Consider the following 27656-nt stretch of genomic DNA (forward strand, 5'->3'; position numbering starts at 1 on the left):
ATTGGATGACTGTCATTCTTATTCCATTCACCCAGTTCAATGTAATATCGAAAGGTTTAGGTGATGATGCTCAAATTTTCCCTATACTCATCATGAGGTTGCTACAACCTAGCCTATGAATGAAAGTTTACGACGTAGGTGCACAGGTCGAGAGAATTTTGAGTAATCAAAGTGACAGACAGTGACACATTCAATATCTCCTTGCACACTCTTGGCTACATCTTGCTGATCTAGTTATTTTTATCCCTGTTTCGTTCCGTTTGCTTCCGTTTTAAGAAATGTTTTTCAACAGAATCGGCGGAATGAATACACCTCTGATTACACGCAAACACAGTTCACTTTCATAGCAACCACATGAAAACAGCATGATCACTATGCTCGTTGTATATATTATTCCTTCTCGCTACTATCTACACGCTGTTATCCTTTCACCTTTTCCCTTCGCTTGTGGACTTCAGTGCATCACATCAGCTTTCCAAGCAAAACCTTCATATCATGACCACTAATGCTACACACAGCCTACATCGTTGTCAAATCATAGTCAACATAGATACTAGAACTAACACGTTAGTAAACCCTCTACATTCATGCAGTTACACCGGCGGGCCCTGGTGGCAATAAATTAACAAAACCTTGACTTGGGAGCGTTCCAAAGCCATAGCCAGCTAGCTAACATAGCGTCCCTCTCTATTTGAGTCGGGTGTTTGAGTAGGCTAAACTAGCTATCTGCATTGTTAGCTAAGTGAAGGTCAACATTTTTTTTTAATACAACCAAATATAGCTCTCTCTCGCTATCTTGCTTCTCCTTCATTTTGGAAGAAATTAATTAGTTCAAAACTGTTCAACTATTGTATTTCTCTCTCTTTGAGTCAACTACTCACCACATTTTATGCAATGCAGTGCTAGCTAGTTGTAGCTTATGCTTTCAGTATTAGATTAATTCTCTGATCTTTTGATTGGGTGGACACCATGTCAGTTCATGCTGCAAGAGCTCTGATTGGTTGGAGTACTCCTCTGGAAGTTATCATAATTACTGTGTAAGTCTATGGAAGGGGTGGCAGGTACCCTAGTGGTTAGAGCACTGTACTAGGAACCGAAAGGTTGCAAGATCAAATCCCCGAGCTGACAATGTTAAAATCTGTCATTCTGCCCCTGAACAAGGCAGTTAACACACTTTTCCTAGGCCGTCATTGAAAATAAGAATTTGTTCTTAAGTTACTTACCTAGTTAAATAAAGTTTTTTTTTTTTAAGTGTGTGAGAACCATGAAACTCCTAGGTTTTGTATTGAAGTCAATGTACCCAGAGGAGGACAGAAGTTATCTGTCCTCCGGCTACACTTATGGTGTTACCCAACAGAGTGCTGCTGAGGCTACTGTAGATATTCATTGCAAAACAGTGTGTTTTAATCAATTATTTGGTGACGTTAATATATTTATAGTTTTATCTAAAAAAATTATATAATTTTTAATGGTATAAATGACATTAACTAAGGAGGATGGCCTCCCCTTCTTCCTCTGAGAAGCCTCCACTGATGTAGACATATAGGCCTAGGTGCTCTACAGGTTAGCATGTATTTATGACAAAGGGGGGGTTGAGGAGACAATAGACTATGTCACCTTACATTGCAGAATAGAATATCTCAAAAACATTGGGATAAATAAACAGGCTATATAGTGTTTTGGACAAATGTGAAAACATAAACCCACTAACCTCCACATAGAGGTTTATAAATAAGAGATTATTTGGCAGCAGGGTAGCCTAGTGGTTAGAGTGTTGGACTAGTAACCAGAAGGTTGCAAGTTCAAATCTGTTGTACTGCCCCTGAACAGGCAGTTAACCCACTGTTCCTAGGCCGTCATTGAAAATAAGAATTTGTTCTTAAAATTAACTGACTTGCCTAGTTAAATAAAGGTAAAATTAAAATAAAGTAAAGTTTAGCTACTTACTCGTTGGATAATTGTCCATTTGCCCCAGCTAGAATAAGGTCTTCAATTCCTTTTTGGAATGCAGATTTTTTTACAAGACACCAGAGTTTTTGTGGGCAGCAAAACATCCATGTGGTTGCGAAAGCAAACTAACTGCTCCAAATCAACAATAAGCTCCTCCATGTCTGTAAGAATTGTAGTCATGAATTCTAATTCTCTGCTGGGATGGATTGGGCCCCCGGCCCAGCTGCTATTGCAGCCTCGGTTTCTAGAACAGAGGCTGCCGTCTGAAGTTCAATTTGCCTCAATTCTTCATCAGAATAGACTACTCTGGCTCAAATAAATAACACATCTAAAGCAAAGTTTGAAATGTGTTCTTCCCTCTTGTGGCTTTGAGTCTCTAGTGACTCTTGTCAAGGAGTTCAATTAGGCTACTCTTCCTCCTCACTCGTGACTCTTTCTTCATCAGACATGTTCTTGCTTGTTTTTTTGAGGGGTCACATGCGCAGTCGTGGAGGCAGTCGGCGATATAAAATAATCACAAATATTTAAGGTGGGAAAGTACACATTTCCTGACTCAAAACCAACATAACTTTTGACAAAAATAGCTCATTCGGCCGTATGCTTTCAATAAAACAATGAAGTTATCCACAGTTTGTGGATTTGCAAATCATGCATTCCCAGGGCATAAAATGTACTTTTTGGTCTACCATCCATTGTTGCAGGTAGATTTTAAAATCTACCAGCCAGTCAGAGACACCAACAAAACACACACAATGGATGAGCATATTTTGTAATGTAACAAAACAACACAATTATTACTAGTAAGAAGTAATGTGGTATATTGTTGAATGACATTTTTTGTGACCTGAGTCTTTTAACCAAAATATCACAGATGAGACAAACATTTCCACCTGCCCCTTTAAGGGAGTGAGGTTACCATGGTAAGGTAACCTGCGAGGTTGAGTCTAACTAGTAGAAGTGTCTTTTCTTCCCTTGCAGTTAAAATTCAAACATAGAAAAACAACCTAGCTTGTGAATCTAACAATGTAAATAGCCAAGAAACACAAGGACAAAGTCTCACTTCAGTAGACTTTCGTTTCAAGTAAATTAGACCAACTTTTATGCCTGTGCACAGCGCTTCTAAAAATTAACCTTTTACTGAGCTCTTCACATGCGCACCGCCCCCAGCCAGGCAGTGTTGCAGTGCGGGGTGGAATAGGCTATGTAGGATTTGTAGTTCTTTGACTTTGTGCGATTCATTTACTAGCTATGAAACAAAATGTCAGAAAGACTTTAAATTGTTTATTTTACTATAAATGTGATCATAAATTACCATTTTTATTCACAAATGCGAGGGAATGCTCGCACTGTGGAGCCCTGACCACCTGCCAACATGGCTGGTGAAATGGACATCTTATCCGCCAATGCCAAAATCTACCCTCAATTGGCTGGTGGTGGGTGTTAATTTTAGGCCCTGATGCATTCACTGACAACAGAGCAGAGTGAGGTCTGCATCCAGCAACTTCACAAGTCACATGACCCATTTTTGCAGCTTTCTCAGTTCTGCACTCCAGGGAGATAGAGTGGGAGAGGGCAAACTACACTGAACTAGCTCCAATGTATGACATCACTTGGGAGTTTCTGGATTTGAGTAACTTCTCCTTTACCCTAATCTCTACTAAACCCACTACCTGAAGTGTGTGTTGTGTAAATCAACAGGGCATTTAATTGTTTGTTCTGCATTGTTAATTCAAACGGGCTGAGGGGGATTAAGCAACAGACCTTTACATGTCAAATTGATTGTTTTCCCTCAGGAAGGTGCAAAAAAGCACACATGACGAATGGAAGGAGAAAGAGTCTTCCATGCCTTTAATTTCAGAAGCTTCCATTTCCTCTTAAAGGTATCAGCAGAAAATGGTCTTGGCCTAAAAGGGAATTTGTTTTTGCACTAGCCATGACAATATACAAAACTAAACACCACTTACACAAGAATAGACAATTTATTACATTTCTTTAATCTAATAATCTCACTGGTATAGTAAAGAACTAGTCCTATTCTACTCAAAGGCCTACAGAAATAAGCTATTTTACTGTTGAAAACTATATACAGTGGCTTCAGAAAGCATTCATAGCCCTTGACCTTTCCAAATGTTGTTGTGTTACAGCCTGAATTTAAAATGGATTACATTTAGATTCTTTGGTCACTGGCCTACATACAATAGCCCATAATGTCAAAGTGGAATAATGTTTTTTGAAATGTTTACAAATGAACTAAAAATTAAAAGCTGAAATGTCTTTAGTCAAATAGTTTAAATACGTTTAGGAGTAAAAATGTGCTTAACAAGTCACATAATAAGTTGCATGGACTCACTCTGTGTGCAATAATAGTGTTTTAACATGATTTTTGAATGACTATCTCATCTCTACCACACACATACAATTATCTGTAAGGTCCCTCAGTTGAGCATTGAATTTCAAACACAGAGTCAACCACAAAGAACAGGGAGATATTCCAATGCCTTGCAAAAAAGGGCACATAGTGGTAGATGGGTAAAGAAAAAAAATGAGACACTGAATATCCCTTTGAGCATGGTGAAGTTATTAATTACACTTTGGATTTTGGATGCTGTATCAATACACCCAGTTACTACAAAAATGCAGGCGTCCTTCCTAACTCAGTTGCCGTAGAGGAAGGAAACCACCCAGGGATTTCACCATGAGGCCAATGGTGACTTTAAAGTAGTTACAGTTTAATGGTTGTGATAGGAGAAAACTGAGGATGGATCAACAACATTGTAGTTACTCCACAATAATAACCTAATTGACCAAGAGATAAGAAGGATGCTTGTAAAGAATAAACATTTTCCAAAACTTGCATCCTTTTTGTAACAAGGCACTAAAGTAATACTGCAAAACATTTGTTATGTTAGGGGCAAATCCAATACAACACATTACAGAGTACCACTCTCCATATTTTCAAGCATAGTGGTGGCTGCATCATGTTATGGGTATGCTTGTAATCGTTAAAGACTGGGGAGTAAAAAAAAGATTAAAAAAAAAAAAGGAATGGAGCTAAGCACAGACAAAATCCTAGAGGAAAACTTGGTTCAGTCTGCTGTCCACCAGACACTGAGAGATTATTTCACCTTTCAGCAGGACAATAACATACAACACAAGGCCAAATCTACACTGGAGTTGCTTATCAAGAAGACGGTGAATCTTCCGAGTGGCCAAGTTATTGTTTTGACTTAAATCTACTTGAAAGTCTATGGCAAAACCTATAAATGGTTGTCCAGCAATGATCATCAACCAATTTGACAGCGCTGTAACACAACAAAATGTGGAATAAGCCAAGGGGTATGAATACTTTCAGAAGACACTGTACATAAAGAGATTGTTTGCTAGAACACCCCACTGTAAACTACAGTATTATGTGCCATTCGGCACCTATTTGCTATTATACCAAACATAAATATAAACGCAACATGTAAAGTGTTGGTCCCATGGTTCATGAGCTGAAATAAAAGATCCCAGAGAAGAAGAAAAATATGAACAAAAACATATTTCTCTAAAATGTTGTGCACAAAATTGTTTACATCTCTGCTAGTAAGCATTTCTCCTTTGCCAAGATAATCCATCCTTCTGACAGGTGTGGCATATCAAGAACCATGATCCTTACACAGGTGCACCTTGTGCGGGGGACAATAAAAGGCCACTCTAAAATGTGCAGTTTTGTCACACAACACAATGAAACAGATGTCTCAAGTTTTGAGGGAGCGTGCAATTGCAGGAATGTCGACCAGAGCTGTTGCCAGAGAATTTAATGTACATTTTTCTACCATCAACATCGTTTTGGAGAATTTGGCAGTATGTTTAATCGGCCTCACAATCGCAGACCACGTGTAACCATGCAGAGCCCAGGACCTCCACATCCAGCTTTTTCACCTGCAGGATCGTCTGAGACCAGCCACCCAGACAGTTGATGAAACTATGAACTGTAATTTAGTAAAATCATTGAAATTGTTGCATTTTGCATTTACATTTTTTTTCAGTATAGATAATGATAATTTTAAAAGGTTAGGCTAATTCACACTCACAATGAGTTAGCCAAGGCTATGTCCTACAGACGGGTTGGTTGTTTAGCAACAAAACCGAGGCTTGCACAACTATGGGGCAAGACAGACGGTTTGGCTTAGATTTATTGACAACATGTAAACTATATTTAGTCTCCAATGTTTATTGACAACGTAAATACATTTTCACAATGAGCCCTTATTGTCTCTCAAATACATAGTTATAGTTGTTGGTTAGCTAGCTAGTCATTTTTAGCTATTGTAACGACCCTGTGTTTAAAAGCGCGGATATAGACTCTGCCGCTGGAGCATGCTTTTGTTGATAGCGCGCTGGACTTCGGCCTTAGAAGGTCGAGGATTCTAGACCTGCACCCTGCTGTTTCATTACATTGGTGTCAGAAGTGATCGGACCTTGCATCCACGACAGTGCGTGGGCTTGGCCGATGAGCGCGGTCCTATAAGACGTTGAGTCGCAAACTAGCACGAGGACCCTCTCTTTGAAAGGAGGGAGTAGTGTAACGACCCTGGGTTTATAAACGCGGATATCGACTCTGCCGCTTTAGCCTGCTTTTATGGCACAGTCAATAGCGCACTGGAGTTCGGGCTAGAAGGTTGAGAGTTCGAGGCCTGCTCCCTGCTGTTTCATTACACTATATGACATGAAATCAGTAAAAACACCTCAAAAGAAGACATGGTGTCAATAACAAGATGAAACGAGCCACTTACGATTCCCCACATGGTAGTTTCTTGTCATTCTTGTTAGCAATCTCGCCATCCAGAATCACAACATGCTGACTTGTTGAAGCGTGCACATCGTTTTTGTGATGTTGTCAGCTAACCCATCTACACTACTCATGCAGTGAGTATAAGGCCTTTTTACTGTGGAATTGTACATATGGGTTAGGTGTACTGTATGTGGCTGTCTTGGTGTTTTATTTATGGAGTTGCTGGTATTTAATACATATGATGCTGCCTATGATGTGTTTTGTAATGCCATAATACTGACTTTAAATTCTGCCCAGCATCTCTGGAGAGAGGTGATTTACATGTGCTGGGTCAATATTCAGTCTTGTTAACGTCCATACACTTCCTTTTTAAAAATCGTAATATTAAGGTGAGATTGGCATTTACGATGCAGACAAAGGTTTTGCATTGACCACTGATATTCCATTAGAAGTATTACAGAGTACTTGTATAGCACCTCATTGAAATAAATAAGGATATGTGAAATAATTTTTGTAGCTGGTTTTCAAATGCATAAAACATTTACAGTGCTTTGCAAAAGTATTCATACTTCACATTTTATTGTGTTACAAAGTGGGATTAAAACTGATTTATTTTCAAAATACCGTAATGTCAAAGGGGAAGAAAAATAAGATACTTTTTTAGATTAATGCATATTAGATAACTAAAATATAGTCTTTGCATAAGTATTCAGCCCCTTTGTTCAGGCAAGCCTACATTAGTTCAGGAGTAAAATTTGGCCTAACAAATCACATAATAAGTTACATGGACTTACTCTGTGTGAAATGATAGAGGTTGCCATGATTCCTCTGCCTCCCATACATACAATATCTGTAAGGTCCCTCAATCAAGTATTGAATTTCAAGCACAGATTCAACTAATCGTTTAAAAAATTGTAGTATTTTTATGACCCTTTGACATTACAGTATTTTGAGTAGATTGTTGAACCAAAAAATACAATTAACTCCCGGGTGGCACAGTGGTTAAAGGCGCTGTACTGCAGCGCCAGCTGTGCCATCAGAGTCCGTAACCGGCAGCGACCGGGAGGTCCGTGGGGCGACGCACAATTGGCCTAGCGTCGCCCGGGTTAGGGAGGGCTTGGTCGGTAGGGGTGTCCTTGTCTCATCGCGCACCAGCGACTCCTGTGGCCAGGTGCACGGTGTTTCCTCCGGCGCATTTGTGCGGCTGGCTTCCGGGTTGGATGCGCACTGTGTTAAGCAGTGCGGCTTGGTTGGGTTGTGTATTGGAGGACGCATGACTTTCAACCTTCGTCTCTCCCGAGCCCATACGGGAGTTGTAGCAATGAGACAAGATAGTAGCTACTACAACAATTGGATACCATGAAATTGGGGAGAAAAAGGGGTAAAATAAAATACAAATAATTTTAAAAAACAAACAAAACAAAAATCAATTTAATCCTACTTTGTAACGCAAAATGTGAAGAAATCCAAGGGGTATGAAAACTTTTGCACGGCACTGTATATGAGAAAACAGACTTTAGTTGAGGCGACAACAGCAATTGGCTGTTGAAATAAAGGCTAGACAGTGTCTTAACATTACATGATCCAACACAGATGCCTTAGTATTCACACTCTTCTGATTTGTTTTTGGGGGGGGGGTGGCAAAAGCCTTCTCTAAACGTATCAATTGTGTTCCTATATATTAAACATGGTGCCAGTCTAAATGGTCTGCTTCAAATGTATGTTATCTTTTGAATCCTCTCAATGGCAAATAAGAGTCAGATTATAGGCTTCCTTTGCTTAATCATAACATTTTAACATATCTTCCTAGTTCCTCCTTCTATCGAACCAGACTGATGCCTGTCCATTTTTATCATCCAAGATATGAATATCTCATTTCTTTGTCGACTCACATGGAAACTACAGAATATGCAGCAGCGATCTCTGACCTAGTCTGGGAAATTAATTTGGCAGGAGCAATGCCGTTTTCATTTGCTATCCACTCTGAGAAGGAAAAGGGAGCCATGTCTGCCTATCTAGTACCTATTATGAGTTGATCTGTACAGCAGTAGCTATTAAGAACATCAGAGAGGCATGGTTACCAATAGCCTTTTAGATATCCCCCTGCACCTGGCACAGGCGCATAATTGGCTGAGGACGGTAGCCTGCTCCCTCTGTGCTGGGGTACACTGTATGCTTACCCGTGTAGCTATATCACTAAAACCTTTTCCCCCGTCTACCATTTACTCATCTGAGCCCCTAGGCCTGTCACAATGTCTTGTATCATCCAGATTAGCATAGTCAAGAGCCGTTAGCATTGTGGCATGGAAACAGAGCCAGGCATTCTCTTTCCCCTAAACTGTCTGTTTTGCCAGTCTCCTTTGACTTAGCGTGTTGTTTTCTCATTGCTACTACTACTAACCACACAACATATTTTACTCGACGGGTGACATTGTGGATAAAGATTCCAGTCACCAATTTGCATGCATTGTATTCTAAATTGAATTTTAATGCATTTGTTTGAGAATGATCAGGCTAGTTTGTGTTACCGCCTCCTTGATGCAATCCAGCACCATGAAATTAAGCAGTCCAACGTTCTTATAACATTTGTATAAGGTTTAGTTGTTGTATCATTTATATAAGGATAACCTATTGGCGCAGATGGAGGCTCAATTTTCAAACAGCAGAACAAGTACAAGTCATTATATAATGATTACCAGGCCTACTCATTCTTTTCTGATATGATTTTTCTGCTGCATATTGTGCGTTTCCTTCTCTTTCTCCACAATCTCCTTCAAAAGAAGCCAATTCCCTAGACAAATAGCATCAGTTTCACCACCATCATTATCAAAGCCCAGCTAACCATGCTCTTTATGCTCTCTTTAAAAGGCCCCATTTGATTTTTGACAGACAAGACTGTCTGAAACCAACTTGCATAATTAGCAGTGTTATTAAAATGTACACAATCTGGTAATGCGGCAACCTTGTAGCCGGCGAGTGTCAGGAGCAACGATGGGCTCCAGCAGTGGTCCCCTTTGATAAAGACAGAAGTAGCAGCAGCAATCTTCAGCTATTGCACTCAGCCCGCTGAGTCCCTCGCCTGTCTCTCAGGCCCTCACTTCAAAGCCATGGGACATAATGTACAATCTCTTAATAGTTTTAGACCAAAGCTTCCCGGGGGCTCTCGGCCACTGTATAGCCTACCTCAGTGTAAACACCTAATCAAGATTGCCTGGGCCTGGCCACAATAGCAACCAAATAGCAATCCAAGATCCGCGGCCCTTTGAAGTCTTCATTGCAAAAACTGATGTTTCCTGGGCAGCTCAAGGTAAAATGGCATGCCCAATTGCCTGGAATTTGTTGTGGCTCGTCTCGCCTAGAGGAGGGCAATTACGGGCCCCAATTTAGCAGAATAGATATTACACAGCTTACAATGCTCAAAATGCAATTTGTCTTAGATCATTTGGCTCCAATTGATTGGGATTTTTATAATGGGTGACAAAAGGCAGTGTCAGGGGGCACGGGCAAAGGTTGTGGTCCTGTCTTTCCATGGGAAAGCTGGGGATTGAGAGGTGGGTAGGTGGATACTGTCATTGGTGGAGTCATTGGCACCTGTTACTGATCTACACACAAAACAGCTGCTGCTCCACCAGTGTCAGGCTTGGGGACAGACAGGACAACACCTGGACCATTAGACGGCCTATTAAATTACTAGAGGGTCTATGTCATAAATCCTTAGTTCCAGGGTGGTATGAAAATGGTAGCCATATTGGTCAGGGAGAAATCCAAACCAGTCTAATTGGAATTAATGGCAGTAGAGGCATCGTCTTGATTTTACTTATGCAGGAAAATAAAAGGAAGGCATGTGATATATCAGAAATTGTGTAATAGATTTATTGTCAACCTAAAATATTGCCATATAATTATAAATAGTTTGTACATGTTTTTCACCAATTTTCTGCATAAATAGCCTCTAAAATATGTGTAAACAGGCCATACATGTCTATATTTTTGTTTTCTTGGAAATATGTAAGTGCTCTCATATGATACAATATCAGTACTTGTTGCATTTACAACTTGTCTAAGTCCTATCATCAACTGATTTCAGACAATGTACCGCTGTGGAGTGACAGCATTATTTGAATGGAATGTTGGCATATTGGCAGTTAATTAGAAAAATCTATGGAATCATTACTCTAAAACTGGCTGGCTAGATGGCTAGCTAACAAACATACAGTGCAGATACATTCTTGAAATTCATTATTTTACACAATAACTTATCACAGCACTGGCAAACCATGATTGACCAACTCCCTGAACAAAATGGCTAACCTTTATCCCATCATAAGAAGGTCCATGTCCATTCTAGTATTCTAATTCCTAATTACAGTGGGGCAAAAAATATTTAGTCAGCCACCAATTGTGCAAGGTCTCCCACTTAAAAAGATGAGAGAGTCCTGTAATTTTCATCATAGGTACACTTCAACTATGACAGACAAAAAATCCAGAAAATCACATTTGTAGGACTTTTAATGAATTTATTTGCAAATTATGGTGGAAAATAAGTATTTGGTCACCTACAAACAAGCAAGATTTCTGGCTCTCACAGACCTGTAACTTCTTCTTAAAGAGGCTCCTCTGTCCTCCACTCATTACCTGTATTAATGGCACCTGTTTGAACTTGTTATCAGTATAAAAGACACCTGTCCACAACCTCAAACAGTCACACTCCAAACTCCACTATGGCCAAGACCAAAGAGTTTTCAAAAGACACCAGAAACAAAATTGTAGACCTGCACCAGGCTGGGAAGACTGAATCTGCAATAGGTAAGCAGCTTGGTTTGAAGAAATCAACTGTGGGAGCAGTTATTAGGAAATGTAAGACATACAAGACCACTGATAATCTCCTTAATCTCTTCACAATTGGTGGCTGACTAAATACTTCTTTGTCCCACTGTATATGATCTGGACACTGTCAGAATCACCTTAAGTTCTATGTGCCAAATAATCAACACCTAACTTAGTTACAAAACCACCCCTCAAATGTCAGTATTTAAGCGGAATAGTTTTTCTGACATTTGACATTGAAATGGTAATGATACGATATAAGCCTAGTTTTCTCTAGTTTCACATTAAGAAGTTATGCTACTGCTCATAAAACCTATTTCAATTTTTTGGCAGCCATTTCTTTTGCTGAATAGGCCATAACATCACATGAACCAAATCCCACCATGAGAGTAATTCTAAAATGTCAGTCTTCTTACCAAAATAGTATATAATTCAGTTACTTCTTTCATTAGCTTTGTACTACAACACCGGCTCTGCTTTTGCCACCGCTTAGCTATCATCTGTGTGCCTTCTAGCTCAGATAGGGAGGACACTGCATTGGGTTATCAGCCCAGCTCCCCGTATACCTGGCCTTTCAGCAGATATACAGAACAGTTTGACGCCACACTTATTGATGGATATATTACAACTCCATCCACTCACTCTCTCTGACCTTCGCCTATTCACTCTCCCAGAATTAGTGGCATTTAACGAGGAACTCCTCAGCCTGTCAATACCATTGATCCTCTCAGATTGTCCTCAGGACGCAGAGTGAGGGACCCAAGTTAACTAAATGATTTTCATTACGACATTAGCTGAATACATTTCTCTCTCAAAAACGGTGCATTACAGTACAAAATGAAAGAGAATGGATGTGAGGGTTTGTGGAGCTTAGGCCAAAACGTGAGGGAATTGATTGTAAGGCAGGCTACTTGAAAAAAATATAGGTTACACCTATGCTACAGATTTGACAGAGCAGAGTAGTTTTGGTGGTTAGGGGAAACATCAGTACTATCTTTTTTTTTAACCCTGCAGTTTAGTGTCCTCAAAAGGCCTCCTCTCAAAATAATATTTTTATTTTGACTGTTGTCATTATTTGGGGAAAATAAGATACAGTGCCTTCGGAAAGTATTCAGACTCCTTGACTTTTTCCACATTTTGTTACATTACAGCCTTATTCTAAAATGGATTTTAAAAAAACATCCTCAGCAATCTACACACAATACCCTATAATGACAAAGCGAAAACAAGTTTTTCGAAATGTTTGCAAATTTATTACAAAGAAAAGCATAAATATCTTAGTTACATACGTTTTCAGACCCTTTGTTATGAGACATGAAATTGAGCTCAGGTGCATCCTGTTTCCATTGATCATCCTTGAGATGTTTCTACAACTTGATTGGAGTGCACCTGTGATAAATTCAATTAATTGGACATGATTTGGAAAGGAACACACCTCTCTATATAAAGTCAGGATCATGGCGAAGATGAACGGAGCAAAGTACATAGAGATCCTTGATGAAAATCTGCTCCAGAGTGCTCAGGACCTCAGACTGGGGCAAAGGTTCACCTTCCAAAAGGAGAACAACCCTAGAACAACCGTAAGCACCCAGCCAAGACAACGCAGGAGTGGCTTCAGGACAAGTCTTTGAATGTCCTTGAGTGGCCCAGTCAGAGCCCATACTTATACCTGATCGAACATCTCTGGAGAAACCTGAAACTCCCCAAATACAGGTATGCCAAGCTTGTAGCGTCATACGCAAGAAGACTCAATGCTGTAATCACTGCCAAAAATGCTTCAACAAAGTACTGAGTAAAGGGTCTGAATACTTATGTAAATGTAATATTTAAGTTTTTTATTTTAAATAAATTTGCAAAAAAAACAAACTGTTTTTGCTTTGTCATTATGGGGTATTGTGTGTAGATTGATGAGTGGGGAAAAAACAATTTAATCAATTTTAGAATAACAAAATGTGGAAAAACTCAAGGGGTTTGAATACTTTTTGAAGGCACTATATATATTGAGCAGTTTTGAGTATTGTGCACCTGACTGGACTGTCATTGTTTAACTCAGTTAATTGTGCTGTGAAATATTTACCTCCAATTTGCTTTCCTCTTATGCAAACGATGTAGGCTTTCATACAAGTGTTAGACAGCAAACTCAGCTTTTCGCAACATTTTCCTGAAGTCTTTCAATCTGTTCCATGAGCAGCTCATTCATTTTGAATGACACTTTTTGCTCCACTCTCCTCTTTTTCTATCTAAAGGTTTGCGATACTACAGAGGAGATTACCATTGGTGGGAACCAGGAGGAGGAAAGCCAAGGGGACAATTCAGACCCGGAGCTGAGGTGGCTCCAGAAAACCCAGCAACTCAAGGTGTGACCCTCTCCACTCCTTTTCATGTTATGATCTCATTCACTTTCTCTTGTGTGTTTTTGCCCAATTGCCTTATAACGCATAACTGCTAGCGAGGGGCTTTCTGCTCTTTTTGGGTTCACTACTGTCACCTGGGATTTTAATTTTACGGACCCAATCTATGTCTGATAGAGTTGTCGAGGCATAATAGGGCCTTCGCCCAAAAACTGTCCTGAAACTGAAGCCTCTACAGACAGGAAAAAGTGAGGGCAATGGAGAAACATCATTATTTTGAGCACTTGAGCGGTCACCCTAATGTTGCCTTGGTAGAGGAGTGGAGTGTAAATATTTTCCCATTAGAATGAGGGGAAGTTGGTGTTTGCTAAATCAGAGGCAATAGATTCTGAGGCACATTGCCTCGGAGCCCGGCAAAATAATTTGTGAGGGCCATGCTACGAGAATCTCCAACATAACATGAAAGGCCCTCTCTTGGTCATGACAATAGCCACAAAGCATCAGTTACATAAGGAAAGAGGGGTATTTCTTCCACATTGTGGGTAAAATCTTCTAGCCATCGTCCGTCCCACTGATACGTTGAGTTAAGGAACACATCACACTGAGGTTGTTCACAAATTTAGAATTGTATGTTTTATAATAAACATTTTAAGTGTATTTTTTTGGTGTTTCTCAATCATGGGAAGTACGTTCTGATGTCTTTTTCCAAAGCGTATTTCATATGGTATCTTGTCAATGAAAGAGCATTTCCAGTACATTGGCATCCTCCTGCTCTTAAATATTTGGTTATTACGCTATTTTCCTTTGTTAAATAGGGTCCTTGTTAGATGTATTACATGTGATTCATCAATCAAGTGTTAGTATATTTTAACCAATGCAGGAAGTCCTGATTTTCACAACTTGTTTGACCTCCATTACCTACATCATTGATATTGAACTTGTATCTTTTGTTTTCCTTATTGTCAGTGTTGAGTTGATCATATTGCTGTTAGCCTGTTGGTTGCTGTTATTCTAAATGTGAGTTCTGTTTTTCCAACCCCTACTCACAGGTAACTCAGATCTCCAAAGAAAAGCAACCTCAGCAGAGAGTGAATCCCAAACCCCCCAGTGAGAAGAGAATCCTGGCTCAGGGGGTCAAAGCCAGGCCAAGAGACTGCTACCTGAGCCCCCCCACCGACACCACCAGACCTGCAGCCAGGACCCAGGCTCACTCCCACCACCAACCCCAGCACTCACCCCACCTCCAGGCACTCTGTGACACAGATTCCCAGTCGAGCATACTGGACACCCAGCCACACCAGCCCCAATGCATCCCCTTAACACAGTCCCCCACCGTCCACCTCAACACCTTGTCCAAGTTCCTCGCTTTTATGCACTGCAATCACCAGGACACTGTTCTCACCATACCCAAGCCCTGTAGTGGCCCCAGCCCCCAAAGGAAGCCACAGTCTATAGACGGATACAGCCCTAACGCCAATGTACCGCTTAGGAACACCATCCTGGTAAACCCTTACTCCCACCCAGGCCCTCACCCCTGTCCCCAAGACCACGGTTCATTACAGCTGGCTTTGGTTCCACAGGCTGATGTGTCTCCACTGTGTCCAGGTCGGGGCTCTCGCAGCAGTCAGTGCTTCCCAGGGATACCCCCTCTCTGCCAGGGCAGCAGAGAACCACCGCATCTCTGGCACCAGGAGAACGCCCCATTGCAGCGTGAAAACCACATTGTCCTGCAGGATGATGATGAGGATAGTCACAGGTCTACTTACACCGACGAGACAAAATACTCCTGCTCCTACACAGTGCTGCCCCCTATAGGTAAAACAACGATGGGAGACACTGAGCTAGGCCATGACAGAGCTGCACAGAGATTCACCTCCATGCAGAGAAGCAGCTCTGAGGCCTACCTCGCACAGATGAGGAGAGAGAAACAACTGAAAGAGAGAGTAATTTACAAGGTGTGTGTGTGTGTGTGTGTGCACCTGTGTGTTAACTTTAGCACACTATGTGTGTGTTAATCTTTAATTGCCACACTAACAAGCCAGGGCAAGGTTACCTTTCTCAATACAGTTAACGGGCTAATTACATGACAGCCATTTGCCTAATCTCAAAGGGCATAATCAGCATTGCACAAGTCACACAAACAATATTCTTTGACGGCAGAGATGACAATCTCACGTTCTCCTTTACATCAGATTACTTTTCTAATGCCTGTAAGATGAACTTAATAGCATTGAGATGAGGTAAAACAACAATTTTGAGACGTGTAAGAGAATAAGGTGAATAAAAGAGAGAGGGAGGCTAGGGGTGGCTAAAGACATCCATTTACATGCAATGACGGCCTCTTTCGTTGGCCATCTTGAGCCCTGAAGGTGTGTCCCATTGAGGAACAGAGAAAGTCAGCCCTGCTCCCATAAGGTAGTGTAGCACAGACTAGAGACATCCACATACAGTAGTAGACATTCGCTTTCTAAGAGAAAACACTCAGTTAATGTTATAACGTAGCCTACTATTTTTATTTAGTAGGTAACTTAAATAGATATTCTACTGATTATTTTTAAGGTACCAATTCATCTGAGAAAATTACTTTTATCACGTGATTACTGTTACAGGCTTTGGCTTTTCCATTTATGTTTTGAGGTTGGACTTTAGTGGAAAGGTGGGAAGGTGTTGCACCTGTGCTGGCCCTGGTGCTATTTAAGAGTGGCTGGCCCAGTGCTCCAGTTTTCTTGATAGATGCGGAGGGTTAACATCATTAAATGGATTTCCCAATTTTGATTTCTAGACAAACAATTATTTATCTGATTTCCCTGATTTTGTTTTATGCCATCTTTTTGGTTTGCTTCCTGTCTTTACGTTTGGTGTAGGTTTTTCTTTTGTTTGCCTCTTTTTGGGCAAATTTAGTGGGCCCCATGGTGCGTGTCTTTTAAGTTCCAGTTGTTGCTAGTGAACTTTCAGTGGACACCTCCATGAGTGTCTTTCAGAACCCTTCGATTTGTTTGTTGGTCAGTGACTCTGTTAGTTCCACCTTCTGTTTGAGAGACATTTTTGCAGTGGAACGTAAATGGGATTTTGTTTCCCATGAGTATGGTAGTCGCTCTAGTCACCTCTCTGAAGCACTGCTGTGCCCAAATATTTGAGTGTTCAAAATACATTTTTGTTATACGATTGGTGGAATCATTTTTGAATGATGCATAAACACACAGGCTAATAAAAAAAGCCATGGACTTGATCCCTGCTGTTACACGTGCTATGTCTAAGAAAGTCACTGGGAGCAAGTCTAGTGTGGAGGAGGATGTCAGCGATCCTACCATGGTTGATTTGTCCGAGACGTTTATGGGTGATCCTGATTTAGCTAAACCTCCTGAGTTGAACTCTCCTTTGAAAACCCCAAAGGTAAGTGAGTTTGTAGGATCACTGAAGGAAGAGAGGGTTGTCTAGGAAGCAGCAGATTGCAGAACAGATTAAAGATGTTTCCCTCTCCCCTCTTTTTGCTGAGATACATCCAATGGAGGAGTTTGATTAAGTTTATGTGGGTTGTTTTGACAGAGATGGTGTTTTAATGAGGAAATGGCGTTCTTGCACCACTTCGGGCAAAACGATTGGCCTAGTGTATCTCAAATTGTCGTTCCAGTTACGCTTCAACAAGAGATACTGAGGCTGGCTCACGATGGTAGTATGGCAGGCCATCTGGCTTACTGTAAATCCTGTCGTGTTTACCAGAAGATGGGTAAACCGAACCATGCTGTACCGGTTGCACCTTTGCTGCCTCTTCCTGCTTTTGACAAACCTTTCAACAGGATTCTGGTACTCTGTGTTGGTCCTTTGCCCAAAGCCAAGAGTGGTAACCAGTTTCTCTTAATCATAATATGTGCTGACACTCATTTCCTTGAGGCCATTCCATTGAGGAAAATCACAGTTCCCAGTATTGTTAAGGACCTGGCGAAAAAATGTCAACGTATGGACCACAGTGCAGTCGGACCAAGGTTCGAATTTGATGTCAAAGGTATTCCAACAAATGCTACAACAGTTGGGTATAACCCATTGCCCCTCTAGTACCTACCACCCAGAGTCTCAAGGTGCTCTTGAGAGATTTCATCAGACCTTTAAGTCTATGTTGAGAGCTTCCTGCTTTGAGTTTGAGGAAGACTGGGATGAAGGGGTCCCTCTTGTGCTGTTTGGATATCCTGTCAGAGGTCCTTTGAGTTTGCTAAGAGAGAGGTTGTTGCAGGGCGACACGTTAAAAACAAAAACAAATCTGTTGGAGCACGTTAGCGCTTTTTGATACAGATTGCATCTCGTCTGTGAGTTTGCCAGTGAGAATCTGGAGAGGGTACAAACAAAAATAAAAATGTGGTACAATCGGAATGCAGAAAACTGCACTTTCGATGTGGGTGACCAAGTTCTGGTTTTGTTGCCTGTTCTGGGGTCACCGTTGCAGGCTCGCTTTTCAGGCCCTTTCCCTATAGTGAATTTTTTTTAACAACATGCCTACCGAGTGAACCCTTAAAAGAAAGAGAAGCTCCGCAGTGAGGTGGTAACTTTCCTAACGAGAGGAAAGTTACTACGGCTATTGCAGGCGTTTCCCCTGGAAACCAGACATGTCCGTGGGAAGGACAACTTGGTTGCTGATTGTCTCTCAAGGGTGGGCAGTCAGTGAGTTTTGTGTTTTGCTTTAGCCAATGTGTTGCCCTGGCTCACAATTTATTTTGACCGCACATGATTCCATTTTGGAGATGAGTTTTGTTTTGGTTGCGCTCATTCCAAGGGGACGAAATACCCAAAATACCAAATACTCTGCCCCTTTTCTCTCTCTGTATCCCCACTAGCCTCTCCCCTGCCCCTTTCCTTTCCCTGTATCCCCACTAGCCTTTCCCCTGCCCCTTTCCTCTTCCTATATCCCCACTTTGCCATGTTCGCCATCATGTCTGACAAGATTACAGGGTAGATTTGTAAACACCCCAATGTGGAGGGTATCAAAAAATGTGAAAGCAGATGGGAGGGGGTTGAAAAGAAAGAAAATAACTCAACAGGAAGCCATCTCCATGACCAATGGCTAATTCCAATGTGGCCTAAGCCCCTAAAAGGAGCCAGTCCGATCTGGAATGATTAGTCCCCTATTGTCCGGGGCAGTTTGTGGATTGCTGCTCGAGTGCACCTCAGAAATACATTGCGGATTAAGGTGCTTCCTCGTCTCTCTGCCTAGAAGAGAGAATCTCTCTGTCAACCTGTCCCTGGGACTCCACTCCCCAGGGTGCAATACAAACACCCCTTAATACCAAAAGACCCAAACATACAGGCACTTATCAACAACCTGTTTAAAGGCAAAATATAGATATTTCTGTACTTAGGTAGGCATCATTTCCATATAAAGTTTAATGTGTGTGTATGTCATTCCATGCCTTAATAATAAGTATTATCTAATAATATGTAGCGTGTTTGTGTGTGTATTGTCCTAGGCCTACACCCTGAAGGACTATAAGCAGCTGAAGCAGGACGTTTATCTTGGAGGCCTTGGGCCTGATTACACCACCACAGAAATTACAGTAAGTGCCTCTGCCTACCTTAAAACCAATTGTCATACCAAATAATAATATGTTCCTATGGCTTCCAGCAATTCTGTACCCTATGCTTTACTTAACTAGGCAAGTCAGTTAATAACATTATTTACAATGACCCAACATGGATGACGCTGGGCCAATTGTGCACCACCCTATGGGACTCCCAATCACGGCCTGGATTCGAACCAGGGACTGTAATGACACCTCTTGTACTGAAATGCAGTGTCTTAGACCGCTGCGTCACTCGGGATACTTTTTTATTCAGCAATCTTAAATCTGAACTTTTTTAAAGTAGATGCTTCATAAATCCATTTACCCGCTTCATTTTATTCAGCTGATGATCTTCAATGGCCTCTTTGTGCTTCCATTATATCCCGCCCCTCTGTCCCTGTTTCTCATTAAAGACTTGTCTCGTTCTGAACAGATTCAATTGGAATCACAAAGCAAATGAGAGTAGCCCTGGAAGGTTGAATGGTATTTGGGGTCTGATGTATCTTTTGTTAATCCCTGAGAGTAAAAAGTGAGCATGTATGGCCAATTTGCACTAGATTGAGGCCGTCTCTGTCTCTAGGGTCGGCCCTATTAGTGAATGATATGTGTAAATGTTGATAGGCCTTCTGAATGGTTTGTTGTATTTGATTTTGTTGGGCGGTGTGGAGAGGCTCCGCCAAGGTATACACAAAGAGAATAGGGCCTTAAGGGAGAAATGGCTCAGTTAATTAAACCCACTCTTTTGTAATCTCCCTCTCTTTCTTTCTCTGTTCATTCACAACGTGGCTCAGGCCGAGAAAATGAGACGACAGAAGCTGTATTCAAATGTGATCCGCGAGCAGAACAAGAAGATAAGTAGGATTCCCTTTCTACCAGCCGCCAGGAACGCAGTGGGCAGCAACAACAAGGACAACATGGTTCCTAGGAGGAAGGTAACAGAGAAAGAAACTCAGCGAGAATCAGAAACAGAAAGAGAATCAGAGAGAAAATCAGAGGGAGAGAGAGGGGGAGGGAGATTCAGAGGTGGAAAGACAGCAACAGGGAGAGAAAGAAGGAAAGAGAGAGAAAAAAGAGCGAGAGAGAGAGTACATCGCTTCAAGTGCATCCATCTCCCCCCGGTTTCCTCAGTCAATTTGTCCATCATCATTATCTGTCTGCTCCATCACACAGTGTGGTATCTTTGTCTCTCAGATAATAGAAGACAATTCGAAACAATGTATGAGCTTACTGCATCCTCTGGGAAACAATAGGCTCATTTAGGCAAATTGTCTGTATTGCACTTCCAGTCGCCATTTTGTTATTTACAGATAACAAATGAATTCCCATGGACTGAAATGTCACTTGATTGCAAGACAGAGATCAATTAAAGACACATCAACATTCTGTCACAAAGTTGTATCCCCAAGTTCAATCGGCCATTTGAAAGCATAGTTTTTCCCCCCAGTTCTTGCAGTTGTACCTGCCCCTCTGTCTCCAAACTATATTTCTGTAAAACTTTACTTAAAGCCTAATGCTTTATTACTTGTTTATTACTTGTAAGCATGAGTCTTTGTCATCTTATATGTTTATAGCAAGTGTTTTATTGACTCAAGGTGGCAGTGATTTAGTTAGGAGGGATGATATGGGAAATTATAAGAGCATCATACATGTTCATAGAAAGTCTTACAATGCATTATAACGGTATTATATTAATCTCATTATACCTGTCAGTGTTAAATCAAATTTGACCTTTTATTTCCATTGGATTTAAGGCCCTGGAGTACGCCAGGAGCATCCTGAGGCCCAAGGTATTGCCCCAGGCCCAGCAGCCCAAGACCAGAGAACCAGAGAGAGCCCAGGGGGCCCTTAGGGGCAACACTCGCCTCCGGGAGGGCCTCGACCTATCCCAGCTGGCCATAGTGGAGGCCCTGAGGAAACGGCACGAGCAGGAGAAACAGACTGTGGCCAATGTGGTGCATGCCATCTGACCCAGCACCGGCCCATTCACTTTACAGCACACTGGAGTCACCCAACTGGAGTCACCCTTAAAGCTGACATGGCCGTTCGACTTTTGAAGAAACTCAGTATATGGACTATATAGACAATATGGAGGAATAAGCAGGGGATTAGTGCAGCAATCATTCATTAATGCTTGTGTCTATAACTGCAGTTTGAGGTGTAGCCTGTCTGTTTGTGGTTGATGACATAAGCATTTACTGTATGAATTTTTTTTTACAACTAGTGATGTTGTTAAACATAGCTTACGTGTTCCTTCATATGATTTGATGCACTTAAACCATAGGTAAACATGGTACTTATTCAGTACCATACCGTAATTTACACTATAGGCAAACATAGTACTGTAATCCCAAACCAAGTGGATTTTTTTTTAGCTTGCAGTTGATAATAAGGTAATATATTGATGTTTGAATAATATGCAAATGGTTTGTACACATTTCAGATAAATCATGCTCTGGCTATTGATGAATCCTCAAGTACTTGAATATCTCTCTGCTAATATTCTTAACCTTACAATTGCTCATGAGTCATGACCTGAGTGAACATGACCTGAAAATGTCTAATACAGTACAGCTGCTCAAGTCAATTCAGACATAACACATATGGTTTGTTGTTGTAGTACAATATTACACATATTAGTACAATACCACACATAATAGTGCAATATTACAATCTGAGAGAACATGTACACCTAAAGCTTTGTGTAGGTTGTTTGATGACAAGGAGTAGGCAACTGAGTAAAAATACTGTGGGTAGACCATTGGTACATTTTTTGGGAAACAGTACAGTGTACTCCACCTGTTTTTCTCTGTTGTTTTGATTGCACTTGACATTGAAACATCCTCTGTAAATTCAACAATACGTCATCAAATCAAAAAGCTTCCGGTACTCTGCTATATTGTCTCATTTTTGGGGGGTACGAGTTGGTAATTCACTCTTTGGCATTTTATCCACATTTCCAATTTGTCCCCTTTCACCCTCTCACGCACCTGGTTTCTGCTGTTAATCTGAAATAATCTGCTCTTTTTGTTCCATGCCTGATTAGTTTCTCCCTGTATCCCCCAGTCGCTACTTCACAGATACAAATGGGTCAAACAAAGATGACCCTTTGAAGGCCACCTGATTAGGGTCTGTAAACTAGTTCTCTGTAGTTTAAAGTGATAATTCCCCCCCAATAAAACAAAATCTCAAGCACCCCCCATTTATTTAATAGAACCGTCAGATCATTATCAAAGAGCTATTTACTCCTATGTAATATTTTAATTAGATTATAGTCTCCATTTAACCCATCATGGCATCTTTGATGCACTGTGTTTTTAGTGTTAAAGCCTCAGATGTGTGGGGGTAATAATAAATACTGGACCTAATGAGAAACACTGCCTATCCAGACCAACTCTCTTTGCATCTTTCCCCCCACCCCTCTTTTTCCATAGAAATCTAGTTAATTGAAGGAGTCTCACCACCACACATGAAGGGGGCTAAATTAGCATCCCTTTCTGCCGATTGGAATAACCGGGGCAGACGTGCATGCTTTGATGTGAGTAGGCGGCGGGCCCCTGAAAATGAGCTGATGGCCCCACTATTAGGTCCAAATGCAGATGCATCCATGTGTTGCAAAACGCTTAATCTTTTAATTGATCACCTTCCGCACAGCCTATTCTCTTCAACGCTTTTTATTTTCTCAGTCAATCCGCATTATCTTTTGAAAATGACATGAATTGCTTTTCAAAGGGTGGGAGAGTGCTGTATATCCTGTTTGGATGTGCCTGTTAATTTAAACCTTCCAAATTAATGGAGAGCTGCCTTGTGGTGCACATTTAAATGACTCAATAAGTTCAACAATAGCTGGTATTGATGATTTTGGCCTGTGCGTGCATGCGTACGGTGTGTGCATTTGTGTGTGAGTGCATGCGTGCATTCTTTTAAAGGGCATTCCAGATGAAGTGGCCCACATGTAAAGTGCCAGGTCGCCTAGAGGTTAGAGAGGTGGGCCAGGAACCGGGGGGTTGCCGGATCGAATCCCAATTCTGATAAGAAAATCTGGTGGCAAGTGGCGTGCTAGCTCCTGCCATTGTACCCTTGAGTAAGGCACTTAACACGTAATCTGCTCCAGGGGCGCACCATGGCAGACCCTGGCTTCCAACTCCTTGGTGTGTGTGTGTGTTTCCAAACCTTTGGTGTGTCGTGGGTGTTTGTTTCTCGGGGCGTTGAGTTAAAAGAAAATAGTGAATACTCATTATCTGAAAGGAAAATTAATAAGAAATTATTTTTCTACTAGAGATAATACTTAAATAAAAATCTGCCCTTGTTTTTGCACTCATTGCCATTGCAGAAGAAATTAGCGTACTTGCTCACCTGTAGGCCTAAAGGGTAGTGCTGCTGCCAGCTCTCAGTCTCACATCAGAATTAGACATTCATCCATGTTTCTCATATGTCAAATGTGTGTGTCTGCATGCTACTGATGAGTATTATCTAATGTGAGTATATTTTAACAATGTTTACTAACTGATTTTGATCATATTCAGAGAAATTAAAAATGGGTGTGTTATGGAGTTACTTTCACCAAGTCATGGACACTGTTTTCAATGTTGTAATTTAAACCCCCAACATTTACTGTTGTGTTTAAATTAAAGCATGCTATTATTACTAACATATCCATGTATCATTCATTATACAACGAAGGGCTCTCAATTCCCTTTGCTGTTATTTGTCCAAATCGTTTCTGTTAGTGTCTCTGCTGATTGGCCAATCAATTAAGTGATGGTTGATTGACAAAGGCGGAGAATATTTAAATCATCATAATCTTCAATGCATATTGTTTTCAGGTGTGGCAGTTGTGTTTCAAGAGGTGACTGAATTTCTAGGCTATACTGAATTACTTTATTTTATCCTGCATTCTTTCCATTATTCCGGGAACATTTTTTATTTTTTACAACATTCGTTACATTTTTTAATTCTTGAGTGTCAAATTTAATTTGGTTGGAGCTGGTAGCCTATTTTACTACACAAACGATTCATTCCTTTTGGCAACAACTTTCGAGTAATATTCTACCACCGAGAGGCAAAGACCAACGATGGGTTGGTTTACTTTTAATGTCAACAACATTATGCATACATTAGACTTAAATATCTGTCCAAATATCCCCATTTAGCATAGCATTGAACGCAATTTGTGAGGGGTCCATGTTGTTTTGAGTCGACTGCTTGAGTCAGTGGACGTGTTCTCTTTCTGCTAAGACATTTGGTGATCCAGTGGCAGAATAACTGAAGTTGAATGAAAGTCATGAGAATGTTTATGAATAGCTTCCTCCAAGTTACATGTAACAACTATTTGTTCTAGTGTGGGGAAGTCTTTCTTGTATTCCTCACTCAGCGTGGTCCCACCTACCAAGGTTTACAACCGCATGAGCAACTTGAATAGGCAGCCTCAGATTCACATTACCTCCACAGCTAAATGGCTCCTGGTTCTTTAATAGGTGGTTAATGTTAGTAAAAAGCTATTACAACTGATCTCTTGTCTAGATACGGAAGGTGCATTTTCTAAGATATTAATGCGGGTAGGCCTATGCAAAATAATAACCTACTTAAAAATATTATTATAACCATAATAAATTCAAATGAAGATGTTATTATTATTGAAGTAAAAAAGAGGTCGTAGAACCGGACTGACAATCATATTGCTTTTCAAAAGTATGAGTATTCCTATAAAACTATTTCAATTAAATACAAATACAAATGTTCTAGTTAAATCTCCAGTGTCCTATAAAGATATAATTATTGATTAATAACGAACTAATAAAGTATTAACTGGCATTAAATTGAAACATTGGTCAATTCATCCAAGTTTAGAGGAAAGTGAAACTTGAATCCCTTTGCCTAATAATAAAACCAACTAAGGTAAACGGGAATGGTACAGGCTAAATAAACAATTAGCTCTTGTTATCATGCACGTTTTAATAGTAAAGCAATAACACTTCAAAGGGCATATGCGGCAACATCTTTCATTAGGCTACCTGGACGAAAGTGCAAAAAGATAGGTTAAAAATGTGACATGCTGCAATTGAGATGTTGATTTTGTTTATCAAAGTAGTTTATATATAAATGTTTCTCAAAGATTTTCTCGCAAAATATTCAACTTGTGGCTTTAAACAATGAAAAAAAATCTTAAAATTAAGATGTCTGGTTTTTGTTTGACTTTTGATTCAAAGATAGTCATACTAATAATAATATTATTAATAACTTTCTAATAATGAACATTGCTTCAGATTATATTTTGTATGTACAGTTGTTTGATATGATGCATTTTACAGTCACGGAAAACATAAATATAGACAGAGCCTAAAATGAATGTGTAGTGACATATTACGCATACCCTTGAATAAATACTACTTTGCATTATTATCATTGATTTGTTTAAAAAAAGCTATATATAATTTCATATGGAAAAGACACAATTCAATATTTACATTTACAATGGGTCATGGTTATTTGTTTTTAAAACAACTTGCCACTTGCTCTATAGTGAAGGTTCTGGCGAGCAAATGTCATCCTCGATATCAACATCGTCCTCATTTTCCAAAATGTACGAGTTCGGCTCGATTCCACTGTTAACATCATCTGTATTTTTTTCGTTGAGTTCACTCTCACTTGCGTTATCCATGGATCTATCTAAGTCATTCGGATTTTTCTGGTCATCTTGTGTTTTCCTCAGTTGCTTTTTATGCTTCATCCTTCTGTTTTGAAACCATGTTTTCACCTGTGTGACAAAGGTGGAATATTTAATAAACTTGCTTTGCAGCACAATGCGACCATCCCGAAGCCTATGTTGATTGTGTGAATTTAGTTTTCTTACCTGGGTTTCCGAGAGACTTAACGCTGTTGCCAACTCCACTCGTTCTGGCGTGGATAGGTACCGTTGTATCTCAAATCTCTTTTCAAGACCAGATAGTTGAGAATCCGAGAAAACCGTTCTCGCCTTCCTGCGTCTGCAATGCTTGCCGGGTAACTCTGGATGATGCTGAAATAAAGCCGGCATTTGCATCCCTGTGAAATAAATATTGCATCCAAAATGTAATTCAACACAATATTTAATAAAATGATATTAACATATACATTTGTTAAGTTAAGTTAAGTTGTTAAGTTAAATGAGATGTCAAACTCAAGGCATGTGGGAAAATCAGGCTTTAAAGCGTTTTACTCCATGCAATTTCTCCACACCATTACCTTAGGCCTCGTTATATTTACCCAATCATTATATAATGGAGTATAAATAGATTTTGTTCTGATTGAGTTGGATTTATTCGAAAACTTTTTTTTTTTGCACCAATGTTTACACGCGAAAAGGCTGATGCACCTGTTGTAAAACGCCGGAGACAATTCCATCGATTTGTCAGGCTATTAGGTTTAATGGGCTACTAAAATTGAAATTATGCATGCACTAACATTGTAAAAGACCCATTTGGAATTAAATCTTTATAGGCCTAACGGAATGTCAACGTTAATGTCTTAACTGTCATTGCACTCTCTGACTGCCTTAGCATCGTGAATGCATTTACCAGTTCAGTGCCTTCGTTGACTTACCAGACGTAAAGAAATACTGGTGATGGTCCAGTTTTTGTAGAGGATGGTGCGGGTGATGCGCTAGTATAGGAGTGGGCATCAGTGGGTATCCATATTCTAGGAGAGGCATTCGGGACGCCAGAGAGCTTGAGAACGGCGAGTGGAAGACCTCTCTCAGAGGCTTGGGTTTGTGTAATAAAATATCTTCGATGAAGAACGATGTTGACCTCTGGGCTGGCATCTGAGGCATGGGGGATGTATAGTTCAGATTCATCTTAAATATCTGAAAACACTTTCAAAATTGAGTCCGTGTGGAGTCGATGCTATGCGCACCCTGACAAACCAGGGAAGGGTAGCACTAAACTTCTTGCCCTTCTCGTCAGTCTCAAACGCTAGAATTGTCGTCTGTGTGGCAGCCAGTGAGTGGTGCCAGGCAGATTAGCCTACTATTTATTCAGTGCCAGTGGGAGGTAAATTAGCCTACTATTCATCCAAGGGGAGCGACTGTGGTAAATTGTGAAATTGATTTGTAATCAGCCAATAGCACGCCAGTGGGGCGGAGCATGGAATTAGTTTTGTATGGATTAATCATGGTGATGACGAAGAGGGAGGGTCGCTCGCCATGGTGCTGAAAAAGCCTTACCA

The 27656-nt window shown here is 40.5% G+C and overlaps 2 protein-coding genes across 3 annotated transcripts in view; one reads left to right on the forward strand and one right to left on the reverse strand.

The window, feature by feature from the left end:
- Positions 1–24004, forward strand: part of jhy (junctional cadherin complex regulator) — a 31784-nt gene extending 7780 nt beyond the window's left edge. For both annotated transcript variants that reach the window (XM_035779993.2, XM_035779994.2), the window contains exons 3-7: positions 13801–13911; positions 14955–15860; positions 19362–19448; positions 20246–20386; positions 21206–24004. In XM_035779993.2, coding sequence (XP_035635886.1) covers positions 13801–13911; positions 14955–15860; positions 19362–19448; positions 20246–20386; positions 21206–21421 — 1461 coding nt within the window. In that variant the 3' untranslated portion in view covers positions 21422–24004. The remainder of the gene's footprint in view (positions 1–13800; positions 13912–14954; positions 15861–19361; positions 19449–20245; positions 20387–21205) is intronic.
- A 225-nt stretch (positions 24005–24229) lies between these two features.
- On the reverse strand, positions 24230–27413 carry LOC118389957 (brain-specific homeobox protein homolog). The gene is made up of 3 exons (XM_035779995.2): positions 27033–27413; positions 26305–26495; positions 24230–26208 (listed from the first exon to the last, which is right to left on the reverse strand). The coding sequence occupies exons 1-3, from the start codon at positions 27283–27285 to the stop codon at positions 25969–25971; spliced, it is 684 nt and encodes a 227-aa protein (XP_035635888.1). The 5' UTR covers positions 27286–27413; the 3' UTR covers positions 24230–25968.
- Positions 27414–27656: the final 243 nt, after the last annotated feature.

Source organism: Oncorhynchus keta, chromosome 11 (assembly GCF_023373465.1).
Source record: "Oncorhynchus keta strain PuntledgeMale-10-30-2019 chromosome 11, Oket_V2, whole genome shotgun sequence".
NCBI lineage: Eukaryota > Metazoa > Chordata > Actinopteri > Salmoniformes > Salmonidae > Oncorhynchus > Oncorhynchus keta.

Bases quoted from the DNA above. Each gene is read 5' to 3' on its own strand.
- LOC118389957 (XM_035779995.2), bottom strand. From the start codon at position 27,285: ATGAATCTGAACTATACATCCCCCATGCCTCAGATGCCAGCCCAGAGG. The intron at 26,496-27,032 runs GTAAGTCAACGA...TTTATTTCACAG, and splicing joins CCAGTATTTCTTTACGTCTG to GGATGCAAATGCCGGCTTTA. The intron at 26,209-26,304 runs GTAAGAAAACTA...TTTGTCACACAG, and splicing joins TAAGTCTCTCGGAAACCCAG to GTGAAAACATGGTTTCAAAA.